Raw genomic sequence first — 14,920 nt, forward strand, 5'->3', positions numbered from 1 at the left:
GCTAGGAAGGCATTTTTAATCTGAGCTTAGTATTCAGTAGTAATCTTAAAAGCTTCATTTCTTAGAACCCAAATATAATAATTACAGGAAATACTAACTTATTTTATAATATAACTGAATGCACATTTAAATATTTCAACCACAGTCGCTGACACATACACTATAGTCATCTTTTAGCATCTTAGTATCTTACCTGAATCGGACACAAACCTAGAGAAAATATATTTCTTAGATCTGAATATTTCTTTATATAGAACTAAATTATACGTATTTTTTCTGTGCCCAATTTTAAAGAAGGCTTTCTTATTTATCCTTAAGAGTCATCAACACCTCCCACCTATCCTGCCACCAGTTTCTTTCCAGGTTCTCTCATCCTTTCACCAGAATCCTTCTGGAAACTTATTGCTCTTGTATATTCTGGAGAGGCACAGAGACTGCTGGGTGTCGGGAGGACTACAGCTGCTGGCCACTGGAGTGCTAGGACAGCTGCCCACTAGTCCCAGAAGCTGCCCACTCCCTTCCACATGTCCTGCCTTTGGTGCCAGGCAACGAGGACTCCAGACATGGGAGCAGATGCAAAGAGCTTGGAAGCCTGGACTGACAGTGCAGTGACTGCCCCATTCTGTCTCTCGTCTGATATTTTAGCACTTTAATATGATTATACCAGAAATTGTTTTCTTCTGAAAGAAATGAGTCAACTTCAAGCATACCCTCATGTACAATCTTTATTTCTAGTTTTCACAGTTTCCACATCACTCCCAGACTTAATATACCCTCATTTAAAGAGGGTGCTGAATGCAAGCAACAACAAAACCAACATGTTAGTGCCAAAGCACTGGCCACCTCTGCTTTCTTACCTGAGCTTTCTTACTAACAGTGTGAAGTCAGGACTTCAAGCTGGTTTGAGTGGTCACTTGCCCAGAGCTGAAGAGCCAGTGAATGGAGGAGCAGGCTCACTCCTCACACCGCTTGGTTTCAGCAGAGGATCTTAAGTAACTGGGAGTAATAAGGGCACCGATATCTGCCAGAAAGCTTGTCCTTTAGGGAGTGAATGTGTGGAAACCATAGCAACACGTGAGTTATAATAGAAGTAAAGAAAAAAAGTGGAAGGATGCATGGTTCCATCTTCCCAGGGACTACGAGGCTGCACAGTTCACTGTGGACACACGAAGAGCAAATGTGGGTTTCCTTCCCCCACTTTCTCAGTGTCTCTAGAGCCCTGTGGGAAGGTGGTGCTGAGGCTGCTCCTCAGATTTCATAGTGAAGAAAGAATGATCAGTACTGCTGCACTCCATGGCCTCCAGCTGATGGCCATACATCAGTCTCTGTTCTTTCCAGGTTGAGTAGCTCCAAGGGGTGGAGAGGTGCCCATGGCCCACCTGAGGTCAGTTCAGGGCTACTGAAGTCATTCTCATAAAATAGGAAGTCTTGGTTAAGTCAACATTGTTGGCTTGAGCTAAATCTTCCTTTCTCTTCCCCCTTTCCTTGGGGTTAAATCACACCTCTCCTACTAAGCCACTCAGTAGCAGGGCTCTGGGCCAGCCTTTCCTCCCAGCCTGCTCCTTCTCAGAATCAAGACTCCTGGGTTACCTGTTGGCACATAAAAAGTCTGAAAACACCAATAACAAAGACTGAGAGGAAAGAACATATATTTCAGTTGGAGCCCCAGGAAGAGATGACAGAATGGAGGGAGGGAGATTCTAAGAGACAAGCAGTAAAAAAAAAAAAATCAGAGTTAATAAAAGGAACCAACCCTTGCATTCAGGAATTCCAACAAATTCCAAACAAGATAAACACAACAAAAAATCCATCTTAGACAAATCAAAGCAAAACCACACCGCATCAAAGACCAAAAGTAAAGCGTCAAAGTGATCAGAGACAAAAAGAATATTACAAAGAACAAGAGTGAGAGAATGAGTTGACTTCTCACTGACAACAGTGGGAGCCAGAAGGCGGTGGCTTAATAAAAGCAAGTTACTGTCTACCTAAATTCTGCCTCAAGAGCGTCTTCCAAGGACCTAAGTATAGACATTTTCAGACAAACAGCTGTGACCAACAGTCTTTTCATGGAGGCTTTCCAGAGAAGGGAAATGATAGAGAAGGAAGGCTAGAAAAACAAGGATGAGTGTGAGCAAAGACAATTACCATTTCTTTCATTAACAACATACACCATAAAGAAAATATTGATTTTGACTACACTGAAATTTAAACATTGGGTAAATGAAAACACACTTTGTAAAATCAGTATCAATGCTGTCTAATTCGTGGGATTAACAACAGAACAAAATTGACAGATAGCATACATAAGACTAGGATGGATTGAGGGGAATTAAAACATCCTATAAGTCACTCTATCATCAAGAAGAGGGTAAAGATTTTGAAGTTAGGCTTTAAATATGCATGTTAATAACAGCTTCAAAATGACCACGAAAAGAAAAGAGTTCAATTATATAAACTCCATAAAGGAACAAAGAGGAAACTAGGTGAAGGGAAAATTTATTAATCATTACAGAAAAAGAAAAAGGATGAAAAAATAAAGAAGACAACCCTAGAAAATCAGGACAATTAGAAGTGCAACAAAAAAAAAGATGGCAGAAATTAGTCTATATTTATGGGTAATTGTGATCAAAGTAAAAGAGGTTTTTCAGTAAAATAAAAGTTGAATTTTTTTTCAAGAGACACACCTAAAGAATAACAACTTGGATAAATTGAAAGAGTAGAAAAGCTATTCTAGGAAAACACCAAAAGAAACCCAGTTTACAAATATTAATATCAGTGTGGGGAGGAGTGAAAAAACAAGACTTTAAGACAATCCATTATTTAGTCATTACATATTGATAAAAGGTTCAGTTCACTAGAAGTTACAGCAATTTAAATTTATATGCACCTAAAACATAGCTTTAACATATATAAAGAAAAAAATGACAAACTATAAAGAGAATTTGCCAGTCATTGTAGTGGAACCTTAGCATATCTGTCCCCACAGGCTGCCCCACAGTGGCCTTGACCAGCACTACTCCATAAAGGTCAAATAGTCAAGAATAAAGAAGATATTAACAGTACAGTAAGTAATACTGATATAATACTGATATAATTGATCCAAATTGAACACTGCACCCAATATAGCTGTAGAATTCATGAAAACATTTACAAAATTTGATCACATTCTAGACCATAAAGAAGGCTCACCATCTCTCAAAAAATGGAATCATATAGATCACAAAGCACTTAAGTTGAAATTAATAATTAAAAGATGACTTTAGAAAAACTTGTCTTTATGGAAAGTTAAATAAGACCAAAAGACTAAAATAAATGGAGACATACCATGTTCATGGATAGGAACACTAAGTATCTTAATTATGTTGAGGTACAAAAATGAAGTACAATTGCAATCCAAATTCTGAATGGTTGTTTTAAATATTTATATGAAAGCACAAAGGCCAAGAATCACCAGTATATTCATGAAGAGGATGTATGATAGAGAGGTTTGTCCTAGTGATAGGAAGACCTACAATAGTGTGGTCCTAACTGAGACAGTGGGGTTTGGATGCAAGGAGAGACCATAGGCAAGTGGATCCGACCAGAGAGTCCGGATCTGACCCATGTGGGTGAGGGAGCTTGGTCTGTGACAGATGCCAGGATGGATTTTTACAACATAAACTAAAAACCACTCCTTATGTATGAAGTACTTCAACACAAGAGACAAACATAGCACTTTTAGAAAAAAATATAGTAGAATATCTTTCTGTATACAGGCCAGGGAAGGATTTCTTAAAACATAAACATGCTATAAAGAAAATATTAATTAATTTAACTACACTAAATTTAAAAAATTATGTTTCTCTAAACACCATAAGGAGAGTGGAGAAGAGATCTTTTTAGCAGATATAACTAAAATAGGATTAGTATTTGAAATACATACAGAGTTCTTGTGAATCACCAAAATCAACCCAATAGAAAAATGGGCAAAAGACACAAGCAAGCATTTTACAGAAAGGAGACGTGAATACATATCCAGCTGCCAAGGTGGTGCATTTCCTGCTAAGAGAGGTAGTTGTACGGTGTGTTTTGTGATAACTCATTGAGTTGTTTATTTATGGATACTTACATTTTAGTAATTGTCTGTATTTAATATTTGTCTTCTGACACAACGTTTAGGGGAAACATCAAGCCACAGAGAAAGATCTGTAATATGATAGTTCCACTGTTCCCTCCCTTCCTCTCCCCTCATTCTCCCCTCCTCCTCCCCTCTTCATGATTTATAGGCACTGGTGGGAACTGGAAATCTGATTTTTTTTATGACAGAAATATCTCTCAAAGTGGGAATTCCCTTTAGCACTTTGTCCTGCTCCCTCCTTTAAAAAAATGTAGAAATTAAGTCCCAAAGAGATGAAATGCTTGACTAAGGGCAGAGCCTAGAGGAGAGATTCCAGCTGACATCTGTCCATCAGCCCCTCACCGGAGTGTTTATCTAGGCACCATGGTGCTGGTTCAGCACTTTCTCAAGATGTCACTTTACACTCGTGGGTGAGTGGGGACGGGGATTTGTTTGCTTGTGTGGCCCTTGCTTCATAACAAGCAGCAAGTACATTATAGGGGGAATTGCTGAACTCGGGGTGTCAGAGTCCTGGATGCAAGTGGAGCTGTGCCTGTAACACACACGGTGGCTCTGGAGCAGAGCCTGCCAGGGAGGCGATGGAGAGACCTGGGGGCCTCCAAAGGCGAAGCCTGTGGACAGTGAGTGGGAAAGCCTGTGGACAATGAGTGGGAAAACGCCTGGTAGTTTCCATGACTCTTTGCCCCAATTAACCTGGACAGCACTTCACAGCCTGCCTTTACATGTGTGGGTTCCCCCACCTTACAAATGGGAAGGGTGGCCCATGGACACCAGCTGGGCCTGTCTCCACAGAGCTGTCAGGGTTGTGGCCAACTCAGGCAGGTTCTCCTGCCTCCAGAGCCCCATTCTTCCCACTGACAGACCAGTGCACAGCTATGCACTCTTGGGGATGCAGGGACATAGGAGAGGGCCTGTCCTCATGGCAGCATGCCAGCCTGGCCATCAGGCACATGAGCAGGTGACAGGGGTAAAGTAGGAGAACAGGAACAGAGAGCAGTCTGTCAGGGCTTTTTAGGCTCCTTGCTGGCCTCCTCCTCCCCTCCCACAAGGGAAGGACTGGAGCCCCCAAGGCCACCGCTGTCCCTGTGCACTGTGTCTGCATGGAAATCCCAGTCCTGGTCAGAGCCAGCATGCCCGGTCCTTGACGACTGCCTGCCCTGAGCCAGACTGAGCTGGCCTTCGCTCTCCAACTTCACATTTGTTGTCTCCAGAAATGGGGTTTTCTTAGCACCCTGTGAACTTGTAGTTACCTCCTTGTGAGGAAACCTTAGGCCTAGTGTGAATTCTCTTGTGTGGGTGGATTCAGAGCACAGCCCCTGCCAAATGTCCCTGTGACTCCGTGTGATTTGCTGTACACAGGACACAGCTGCACTGCCCCAGGTCCATCAAGTGGGAGTGGGGTTTGCGGGATCACGCGGTGCAGTTAAGTCCCCAGGAGGCCGAGAGTGGTCTTGTGCATTCCTTAGCCCTCACACCCCAGGACGCCTTTGGGTGCTTGCTGTCTTCCTACAAGGTACTTTCTTGTCCCTGGAAAAAGGAGCCTTTGCTAGGCTGCCCAGCTGTGCAGCAGGCTCTCAGGCCCCTTTCCTGCAGGATCCCTTGGCCTCTCAGCATCTTGCCTGAGGCACAGGGGGTGCAGCCAAGTCTCATCGCTTGTCCTGTGATAGTGTCCCGCAGGCATGCTCTCCTGCACCTTTCTCCGGGGCTTTGATGCCTATCCATTCAGTCACTCTGTGCCTAGTGAGGTCAGATCATGGGGCATATGTGCAAGGTAGCAGGTAACCATCCGACCCAGCCCCTGCTTGGCCTTGACCAACACCACTCCATTGATGGTGAACTCTTAGAACTGAATCTGACCACAGGTCACCAGGTCCCCTAATCTTCTCTCCTCAGGACCAATAACTGTGCTTGGGGTGGCCTCATGGGGTCTGGAATGTGGCCAGTTGTCCCTGAGCAGGCCCACCCAAGTGCTGCAGGTCAGGGAGCACCCTAGAAGACAGGGAGACACCTGAGAGGGGTACAAGGCTGCTTTCCAAATGCACTTAGGATGTCCAGGAGGGAGGGAGGAAATTGGACAGCTCCATAATGGTAATGCTGCAGGAGCAGCCTAGGAAGACGGACCACCTGCACCCCAATGGCTCACACTGCCAAGGTTCGCCCTCAGAGGTGTGACCAGGAGGCCACATGCTAGTTGTGGCCCGGCTTCAGGCTGTAGCTGAGGACCACGTGCCTCCTCACGCCAGGACACTGACCTTTGGAAGCAGTAGGTTGCCAGGTTGACAGCCCAGCCCACCCTGTCCCCACAGGCTGCCCCACAGGGCTCAAGGACAAGGATGGGACAGGAGGCTCTGGGGTAGACACTGTCTGGGGACAGCGGTGATTCTCCATGTACTGGAAAGGGGCACTTGGCATTTATCTTAGTGCTAGCTAAACTGTTAGGAGAGCATACCCGGCTCTAGGAGGCCAGCAGAAAACCCACTCATCCATGGCCCCAAGGTCTGATCTGTGTAGGTGCTGGGATGTCAGAAACCCAAGTGCACAGTCACTGCCTTCCTGAGACATTTTTGTGGAGCTGCAGGAGTCCATATCCTACAAGATGGGACAAATGTGGGCACCAGGTCAGATCTTCATGTCACCTGGGAACAGCTCTGCTCCCTGAGGGCCCCCACCTACTGGCCTCTGAGAGACTTTCAGAGGCCCCTGTTTTTGCCTTATGATGAGGCCAGAGTTGGCTCTGGAAGCTGCACTTGGAGCATTTGGGCTGATCTTCCTGCTGGGAAAAGGCTGGGGGTTGAGGACATTTCCCAGAATGTGTTGGCCCACCCTCCAAGGCAGCTGCAGGCCTGGGCTTATGTCCCAGTCAGGCTTGAGAGTGTCCAACCCCAACATCTCCAAAGTGGGGGAGGATGCCGCCACCACCTTTGGCTCTTAGGTGTGGCCAAGTCTCATCACGTTTACCTTTATCTTTTTTGAGGTTTACTTTTCATTTAAAAAATGAGGCTCAGATAAATTAACTAAAGAAACTGCATTTAAAGCCTCTCCCCCCAAATTCTAGTGGCTGAGAGTGGGGGACAGGTAGCCGCCTGCTCAGACACAGTGGCAGGTGCAGGGAGGCCTCTGGGTACTCTCACCAACACCTCCACAGAACCTTCCAGCACTACATCCTATAATCTTAGAGTCAGGAGGCGGAGTATGAGGCAGGGCTGGCTATAGGAGTGAATCATGGCTAGCTTAGCGCAGGGCTGGGCAGGGCAGGTTTGCAGAAGGGAGTGTCACATGGGTTCCCTACAGATGCATGTGAGCTCTGAGTGACAGCATGACTGCAAAGCTTTAAGAGGCCCAGCTGGTCCTGTTTGGTGGCTCTCAGACCTTCCCTGTGAAACCCAGGGGCCCAGTAGCCTCTGCACAGGTCTGGGGTCGCTCTTCCATCCAGGCCCATGTGATTGGAATAGTCTGGCTGGTTCAGGCCAGATTTGCCAGGGAGCCAAGGAAAGGAAAGGAGTTCAATGCGCCTGCCTACAACAGTCCATTGGTTTTCCCAGGCCAAGTCCTTGAGTTCTGCTGCGTCTGCCATGTGTCCGCATGGCCTCTCTTTATATCTATTTGTAGAGTTCTGTTACTGCCTTTTTTAATTTGGTGTGACTTGTACTCGATGACAATAACCTTCTTAGCTCTCATGTCCCTCCTACCCCCAGCAGTTGACCAAGCTCCACCAGTTGGCCATGCAGCAAACCCCCTTTCCTCCCCTCGGACAGACCAACCCCGCTTTCCCCGGTACGTACCCAGCTGCCCTTTCTGACCGCCTCTCTTCTCACCTGGGCACTTTCTCTTTCTGAACTGTCTTTATTCAGGGCAGCAACAGAGCAGGTACAGTTCTAGTTGTGAATGCCAAGGATGTTAACACGTTGCAGTGTGCACATTGCTGAGGGCCAGGCAGGAGACCTGTGTGTCCCCCAAGGTGGGTTAGTCACCTCACAGCTGGCCGTCTTGTGAAGGGACATCTGCCCCCTCCAGGCCTATTCTGCACTGCCCACAGGCATCGCGGGGGGCTCTTTCTGCTGATGCACCCATCCAGCCAGCCCTGGAGCCTTTTCTCTCCAGGAGCGGGGGCTCAAACAAGCATATAGGGATGCTCTTCTGCAGGCCAGTGCACGTCCCAGGACTGGCACCCATCCAGGGCAGCACTGCCCTGCCCCTGGGATAAGCCAGTCCCCAGCCCAGGGCACAGTGGTCCTCAGCTCCCCTCTGGGCACAGAGGCAGGGATGGGTTCCTTCCGATGACACACAGAGCATTGGCTTGGCAGCTGTGGCTGGTGAGAGCCCACCAAACATGCTGGTCTGCCACGCACCAGTCAGATTTTGAGCTTTCCTAGTTGAAGTGACCTTGCTTATCTCCTTGAGGGCAAAACATTAAAATCTGTTTCTTCTTTGCTCTCCAGGAGAAAAGCTGCCTTTACACTCCTCCGAAGAAGCTCAAAATCTGATGGGCCCGTCGTCAGGTAAAACAAAGCACTCTAGTGGCCAGTGGAGGCCTGGGCACGACCCGGGGAGGAGGGGGCAGCCAGCGCCTCGGCAAAGGGAGGCCCGTGCCATGGAATCAGAGCCCATACCAGAGTCACACCCGCAGTTCCCAGCCTTTGCCTGGGTCACTGCTGGGAATGTTGTGGTGGGTCATGGGCTCCAGCGGTGCTCATAGCATGGCTGCCTGTCATCCAAAGTCCCTGAACATGGCAGAGTCACCATCTCTGTTGTCATTTATCCTCCTAGTGGGGACCTGCAGTGCAGACTTTACCGTGATGTGTGCCTTCTCCAAAGGTATTTCCTAGGAGGCAGGAGCACACTCTCATGGATAAGAGCACTCTGGGCACCCCTTCTGATTCTAATAAAAACTGTGCTGGGACACCGCAGGGCAAGGCAGAGATTATACATCCCGTTACCCAGTGCAAGGAGCAGTGCGGCCAGTGGAAGCCTGTGGCCTGGCATAGTGGGTTTCCTATGATGAGGGGGCACTGCCCGCTCTCCCATCCCTTTGAAATCCTGGGTCAGAGCAGAAGAACGAGAGTCTAGCTCTAAAGGGAAGACGGAGGGGAAGAGCATTTCCAGCAGAGTTGGCTGTCACCCCAGTGGTGTGTTCTGGGCCCCAAGGTGCAGCTGAGGCTGGAAGAAGCCCCAAAACTTTCCCACAGGCTGCATCTGGGCCCAGCTGTGCCCATTGGGGCTCACGGGTGTCTTGAGGCTGAGACACTGGCCCCGATGCCCCATGCACTGGAAATGGGTTCCATCTCGGTGTAGCCTTTATTTAAGTTAATGAAAAATTTAATGAGTGAAAATTAAAGAAAGCATTTATAGAATATTTTGATTTTGGAAGTGAATATCAGCGCTTACAAAGTTAATATCTGGGTGATACATGTGTGTCTGTACAGCCTTTAGCAGTTTATAACATGATTTCCTGTAATTACCCAGCGAAGGGCTCCTGGAGATGATCTGGCAACCCCTAGGGCCTGGCTTGCCCAGGACACTCAGCCCCCACCTTCCCCCACAGCCCCTCCCCATGGCCTTCAGGCCTCAGGGATGGGGTTACTCACTCCTATCTGTGACAACCTCCCTCTCCAAGGCCCCAGGTGACCTGAAGTCAGGTACTCTCATGCACATAAGTACTTGCACACATGCACTCACATGCGTGTCCCCCATCACAGCAGGTTAAGCAAGGTGGTTGTGAGAGGCATTGGCTTGTTTGACAGGACCCTAAATGGCTGATGTCAGCATTCTTTCCAAAGCAGGCTCGTGCTACGTTGGGGAAGCATTGTTCCTGTCCCAGAGTGGGGATGCTACTTCAGGAGGGGCACACTCATGCCTGGGCACAGAGCCCTGACACAGGAATACAAGTTTTAAATGATGTGTTCTCACATTATTAGTTGAATTTTACTTTCCTCTTGTAAACAAATCTGATACCTTCCTCCCCTCGATCAAAATATACCAAGTTAAACAAATACGACTCGTGCCTTTATGTCCATCCCAAGCCAGGCTGTTAGCAGTTCCTGTGTAGGACTCACGACTAAGGAAATCTCTTAAATGCACTTTAAATGTCACAATGTATGGAATGTGTATAGATGGTTAAACAACCAAATAATCATAGTGAAAATACCCTTATTAAAAGAAGACAAATAACAGAAACTCTAGGTTTAGCTGCAAAAGAAAAATAACAGACAATGCAGGATGAATTGGTTCATGCAGCACCTGCCACCTGAGTGCCCGTGCTCAGCGGGCCCCCAGGACAGTCCCACCCTCACAGGGTCACTCATGGCAGCGAAACAGATGGCCAAAGTGCATCTGATTTTGGGGACACAAGTGCCGTAGGGGAAGAAGCAGGAAGAGGGGTGTGGGCTGTGAGAAAGTGGGAGGTGAGAGTGGGCACAGGCCAGCCCCAGGTCCAGGGTTGGAGGGCATGGAGCGCATCCTGGGGGCACAGGGAAGATGTTGGAACCCTTGGTGGGTTTGGAGTCTTGAAGGCATCTGACCTTCGTTTTTGGGGGACCTCTCTGGGCCATATGGAGATTAGACTGAAAGGCATGAGCAGAGGAAGTGACCAATGTGGGGTGGGAAGAGGGCTCAGGTTCCAGAATATTCTCAAGGTACATGAGCCTGGTCTGTGTAGTTAGCTGTGGGTGGAGAGAAGCAGGGGAGCCAGGGGGCTTCAGCGTCTGGGCTGAGCTGCAGGACCTGATATGCTAGGACCCTGTGGGGAGAATAACAGGGTCTCAGCTGTGGACTTTAGGTTTGAAATGCCTCCTCAGAAGGAGATGGAAGGACTGGTTATAGGGAGCCAGTCTGCCTTGGGCCTTTGTCCCCATGGTTCCCCTACCACAGTCGCCCCCATGTGTTTTGTTGTCAAACAAGAGTAGATCTTGTCCTGAACTGTGAAGAGCTGTCTTGATTTGGCAGGTCCTAAGCTGAAATTTGTCAAGATAAAGATTGAGGCTTGGTGACAAATTAGGCCTGTGTCTTCATCTCCAACATAGACACCCATGCAGTCTTCCAGTGGCCCGGCAGTCTATTTTAGAATCAGTGATGCACAGGCTGGAAAAACTGCCCACTGGGCCTTGAAGCAGGATGTGTGGCGGCCTTTGGGGAGTTTAGGGTCAGAGGGCAATGAGAGACAGCTGACACCAGTGGGGCTATTCAGTCAGGGAGAGGGAGGAGCAGAGTGGACAGAGAACCTATGGAAGACAGGGACCAGGTTGCAGGGTTGCGCCCTGGTACCCTATGCAGCTCCCAAGACATGGCCACACCCGAGAGCTGCTTAGCATGGAGTTTCCTGCATGTCTGTGAAGGGCTTCGAGAGTTGTCCCTCCACATGATGTGCCCAAAATGAAAAAGTGAAACATCATTCTGCTGGGTTTTGTTTTCCTTGTTTTGAGAGAAGCTGGGACTCAGGAATTGCATTGCAGTTGAGCAAAGAGCTCACAGAGCCCTTGACCTCCAGCTGCACTAACCTTACCCCTTGGGCCAGCCTCTGGCCCTGCCTGGGCCTAGCATGGACTGGGCACTGGGGTGTGATGTGAGCAGCCTTCTGCCAGCCTAACCGTGTACCCTTGGTGTGCCCAGGTCTGGATGCCAGCCCCCCGGCCAGCACTCATGAGCTCACCATTCCCAATGATGTGAGTATGCCCGAGCCCCCTTGACCTCACCTTGTAACCTGCCCATCCCTTCTCATGTTAAGCAGTTTAATGTCCATAAAAGCCCCTGAGGTACTAGATAAGAAAAGAACAAATAGGGCGCTTCGGAGTTTACTTAGAATTTAGATGCCAGAGCTGGCAGGGAAGCTGAGGCCCCGCTGACCCCACTGCCCTGCTTCAGGGTTGGTCCTTGAAGAATGGTGGCCCAGGGATGCTCTGGAGTGGCCCTGCCCCATGCTCCCTGGGACTCTGGAGGGTTTGGGGTTCTCTGTGAGTCTGCAGGGTATGGGATGTCACGGGTTTGTCTGGATTCCTGGATCTGGCATCCACCTGCCTGGACTCTGAGGAGATGGCCTTTCAAGCTCCCGTCACACTCAGTCCTCCCACATCATCCTCTGAATCCTTGAATCGTATAAGAATGTTGACTTGGATCCCCAACGTAGGATACTAGGGTGGATATGGGGCATGTATCCTGGAGGGGCAGCTGCCCTGAGCAACACAGAGAGGCTGCTATGTGGGGGACTTGAACTTTCTTGCCCTAGGACCACGGCCCTCAGTAACCTTCACTGCTTTGCCCCTCCCACCAGCCTGGCAGGAAATCCTGTCTCTTCCCTTCAGTAGATGACCCACAGGAAAGAGATGGACAGGTGGACGGGAGGGCCCTCCAGAAGAGACCGCTCTCGTCAGGGACCCTGTGCAGCTGCAGGCCAGACTCCTGCACGGGGAGAAGTGGCTCTGCGTTCTCATGCAGATCCAGTTTCTGCTTTCAAGGATTCCAGACATGTCCTCCCACTGTGGCTGGTCCTCGAGCAGCGACTCTGGGCAGGCTGCCAAGTCTTTTCACCCACACGATACGTGCAAGTCACCACTCTTCTGTGGGCTCCCCCCTTTGTAGCCTTTCCTTAAACCACCTTTTCACCAACACCAGATATCCTGCTCTGATTTGGGCCTTTGTTTTAAAACTGAAATGAACCTAACAAGCAAGGAGATACACTTGTTTGGAAAGCTGACGTTTCCTGGGTCCCATCCCAGTGCATGGCTGCCATCCTCCTGCTGGGGGAGCTCCTCGGAAGGAGGACGCCTTCTGGGCCCTGTGTGCCCTGCAGATCCCACTCCTTGGCCCTTCCTGGCAAAGGATCTCATGCAGGGGACGTGTGGCCCCAGGGCCTCCTGCCACCCTGGAGAGAAAAGAGCAAGTAGAACGTGTATCTGTTGGGACACTTGCCTATCATCTTGTCAATCTCCGTCTCTTGGTCAAAATTAGATCAGACAAAGGAAAACTGTACCGACACCTACATGTCACCATGACTTACCTGCAAGAAGGAACTCTGGACAGTGCAATAAATGTGATGACCTAAATGACGCACAGGGTCCACAACATGGCCAGCCTGCCCTTGTGGCCGTAGGGCCCCAGGCTGGGTCAGGGCCCAAGAGCCCTGCAAGGAGCTGCCCCCAGCAGCTGGCAGCCTTGGACTCCATCTCTGATGATCACCGCTGTGCCCTCACTGCCTGTTGCACAGCTTGCCTCGCTCTTGTCACTGTGCCTGTGGGGACCCCACACTTGGGCCCCTTCTGCTGAGACGGAACCTAAGGGCTCACACAGGCAGCTGCAAGAACTGTGCAAGGGTAGATGTGCTCCCGCGGTTCCCGTGGGGTTTGACTTGGAAATCTTGTTAGGAGGGGGCTGCATTATTTGAGAGTACCTCTGTAATCTTTCTTTAAATGTCCAATGGAGGCACGAAAGACTTAGACGAGAGCTGGTCTCTGGACTGAATGTCCAGGGGGCCTGGAGAGCCAGAGAGGCCGTGTGAAAAGGCAGTCCAGGGCAGAGCAGATGTGGGCCTTGCGCTCCTGTCCAGATTAGCGCTCTTGTCACATCCCCCTGTAGCTACTTAGAGGAGCCTTATGCTCAGCCGGCGTCAGTGTTGGGGGCTGTGCTGACAGTTGTGGTTTCTCATTGGCACTCAGACTGCATGGTTTTATCTGGAAGAGAGATGTTCCATGTCAGGGGTGGGGAGCAGCTCAGGGGGTGTGAAGTCTCAGGGAGGGGAGATGCCCTGAGGGCAGGGAAGAAGAGAGGTGTGGGTGTGAATGTTTTCAGTAAGAAAAACGGGAAGACAAACATGTTTAAGAGAATGTAGGGAGGGCACACAGAGGAAATCTACCTCAGATGGCTTTTGCTGGAGCAGAAACAGGCAGGCTGGGCAGGGCCACTCCCACTGAAGTACAAAGGAAGTGGACTTCCACACATTCCATTTCTAGTGGCCAAGGAAGGTGTGAGGACAGCGGGAGGACATACCAAGTCAGGGCGGGAAGCTCAGGTGGGCCCTCCCGAGTGCTGGCATCGGCATCTTCGGGGAACTCAGCTGGCCCCACATTCTTCCTCCAGTGCTGCTGCCCCCGCACCTGCCCCGGTGGGCTTGCCAGTCAACTGCCTTGACTGGGCCTGGTCAGAAAGGAGCCCTCAAGATTTCTCTGCCAGCGGGAGGGTGCCAGGGAAGAGCGAGTCAAGGATTCAGGCTGGTATCTGTGGAAGTCACTCTCCCTGACCTCAGGGCCATGCACAAAGGAGTAAGGGGTGCCACTGGTGAGATGTGGGCAGAGCCTGGGCGGTAGGTGGGCCCAGGAGTGTGTGGGCAGAGCCTGGGCGGTAGGTGGGCCCAGGAGTGTGTGGGCAGAGCCTGGAGAGATGTGAGTGGAGTTGGGGGAACTTGGGCAGGAGGTGGAGGAAGCTGAGCAGCTTGGGGAAGTTTGTCTGGACAGTTGGAGAGACTGTGTTAAGGTCTAGCGAGGCAGCTGGTCTAACCTAGGAGAGGACAGAGATGGCCTTGCAGATGAGCAGAACTGAGACGCTGGAAGTCACCTCAGGGACAAGAGCTAGTTGAGGTGCACCTGTGTCCCCAGTGAGCTGTTGTCATCTCGCAGGTTCAGAGTCACTTCACTCATTTGGAAATGGATTTCCTCCAGCCCTGCACCTGCTGCTGCTGACACAAGAACAGGAAGTGCTGACACCACTGTCCAGAATGCTACATGAGAGGTGGATAGGAAACCAACTGCCCAGGCCCCCACTTGTCTGGTCTCTTCTTTCTCTGCTCATGCTCAGAAGCTCTCATCGGCGGCCCTGTGT

At 49.7% G+C, this 14,920-nt stretch overlaps 1 protein-coding gene across 8 annotated transcripts in view; it reads left to right on the plus strand.

The window, feature by feature from the left end:
* The window catches only part of PCBP3 (poly(rC) binding protein 3), a 207,905-nt gene that overhangs the window by 190,278 nt on the left and 2,707 nt on the right, over positions 1-14,920 (plus strand). For 5 of the 8 annotated variants that reach the window (XM_023763560.1, XM_023763562.1, XM_023763564.1 and 2 more), the window contains 3 exons: positions 7,813-7,891; positions 8,557-8,616; positions 11,723-11,775. In XM_023763560.1, coding sequence (XP_023619328.1) covers positions 7,813-7,891; positions 8,557-8,616; positions 11,723-11,775 — 192 coding nt within the window. The remainder of the gene's footprint in view (positions 1-7,812; positions 7,892-8,556; positions 8,617-11,722; positions 11,776-14,920) is intronic. The other 3 variants (XM_023763563.1, XM_023763566.1, XM_023763565.1) reach the window with 3 other exon arrangements.

The sequence above is a fragment of the Myotis lucifugus genome, unplaced genomic scaffold, assembly GCF_000147115.1.
Source record: "Myotis lucifugus unplaced genomic scaffold, Myoluc2.0 scaffold_291, whole genome shotgun sequence".
NCBI lineage: Eukaryota > Metazoa > Chordata > Mammalia > Chiroptera > Vespertilionidae > Myotis > Myotis lucifugus.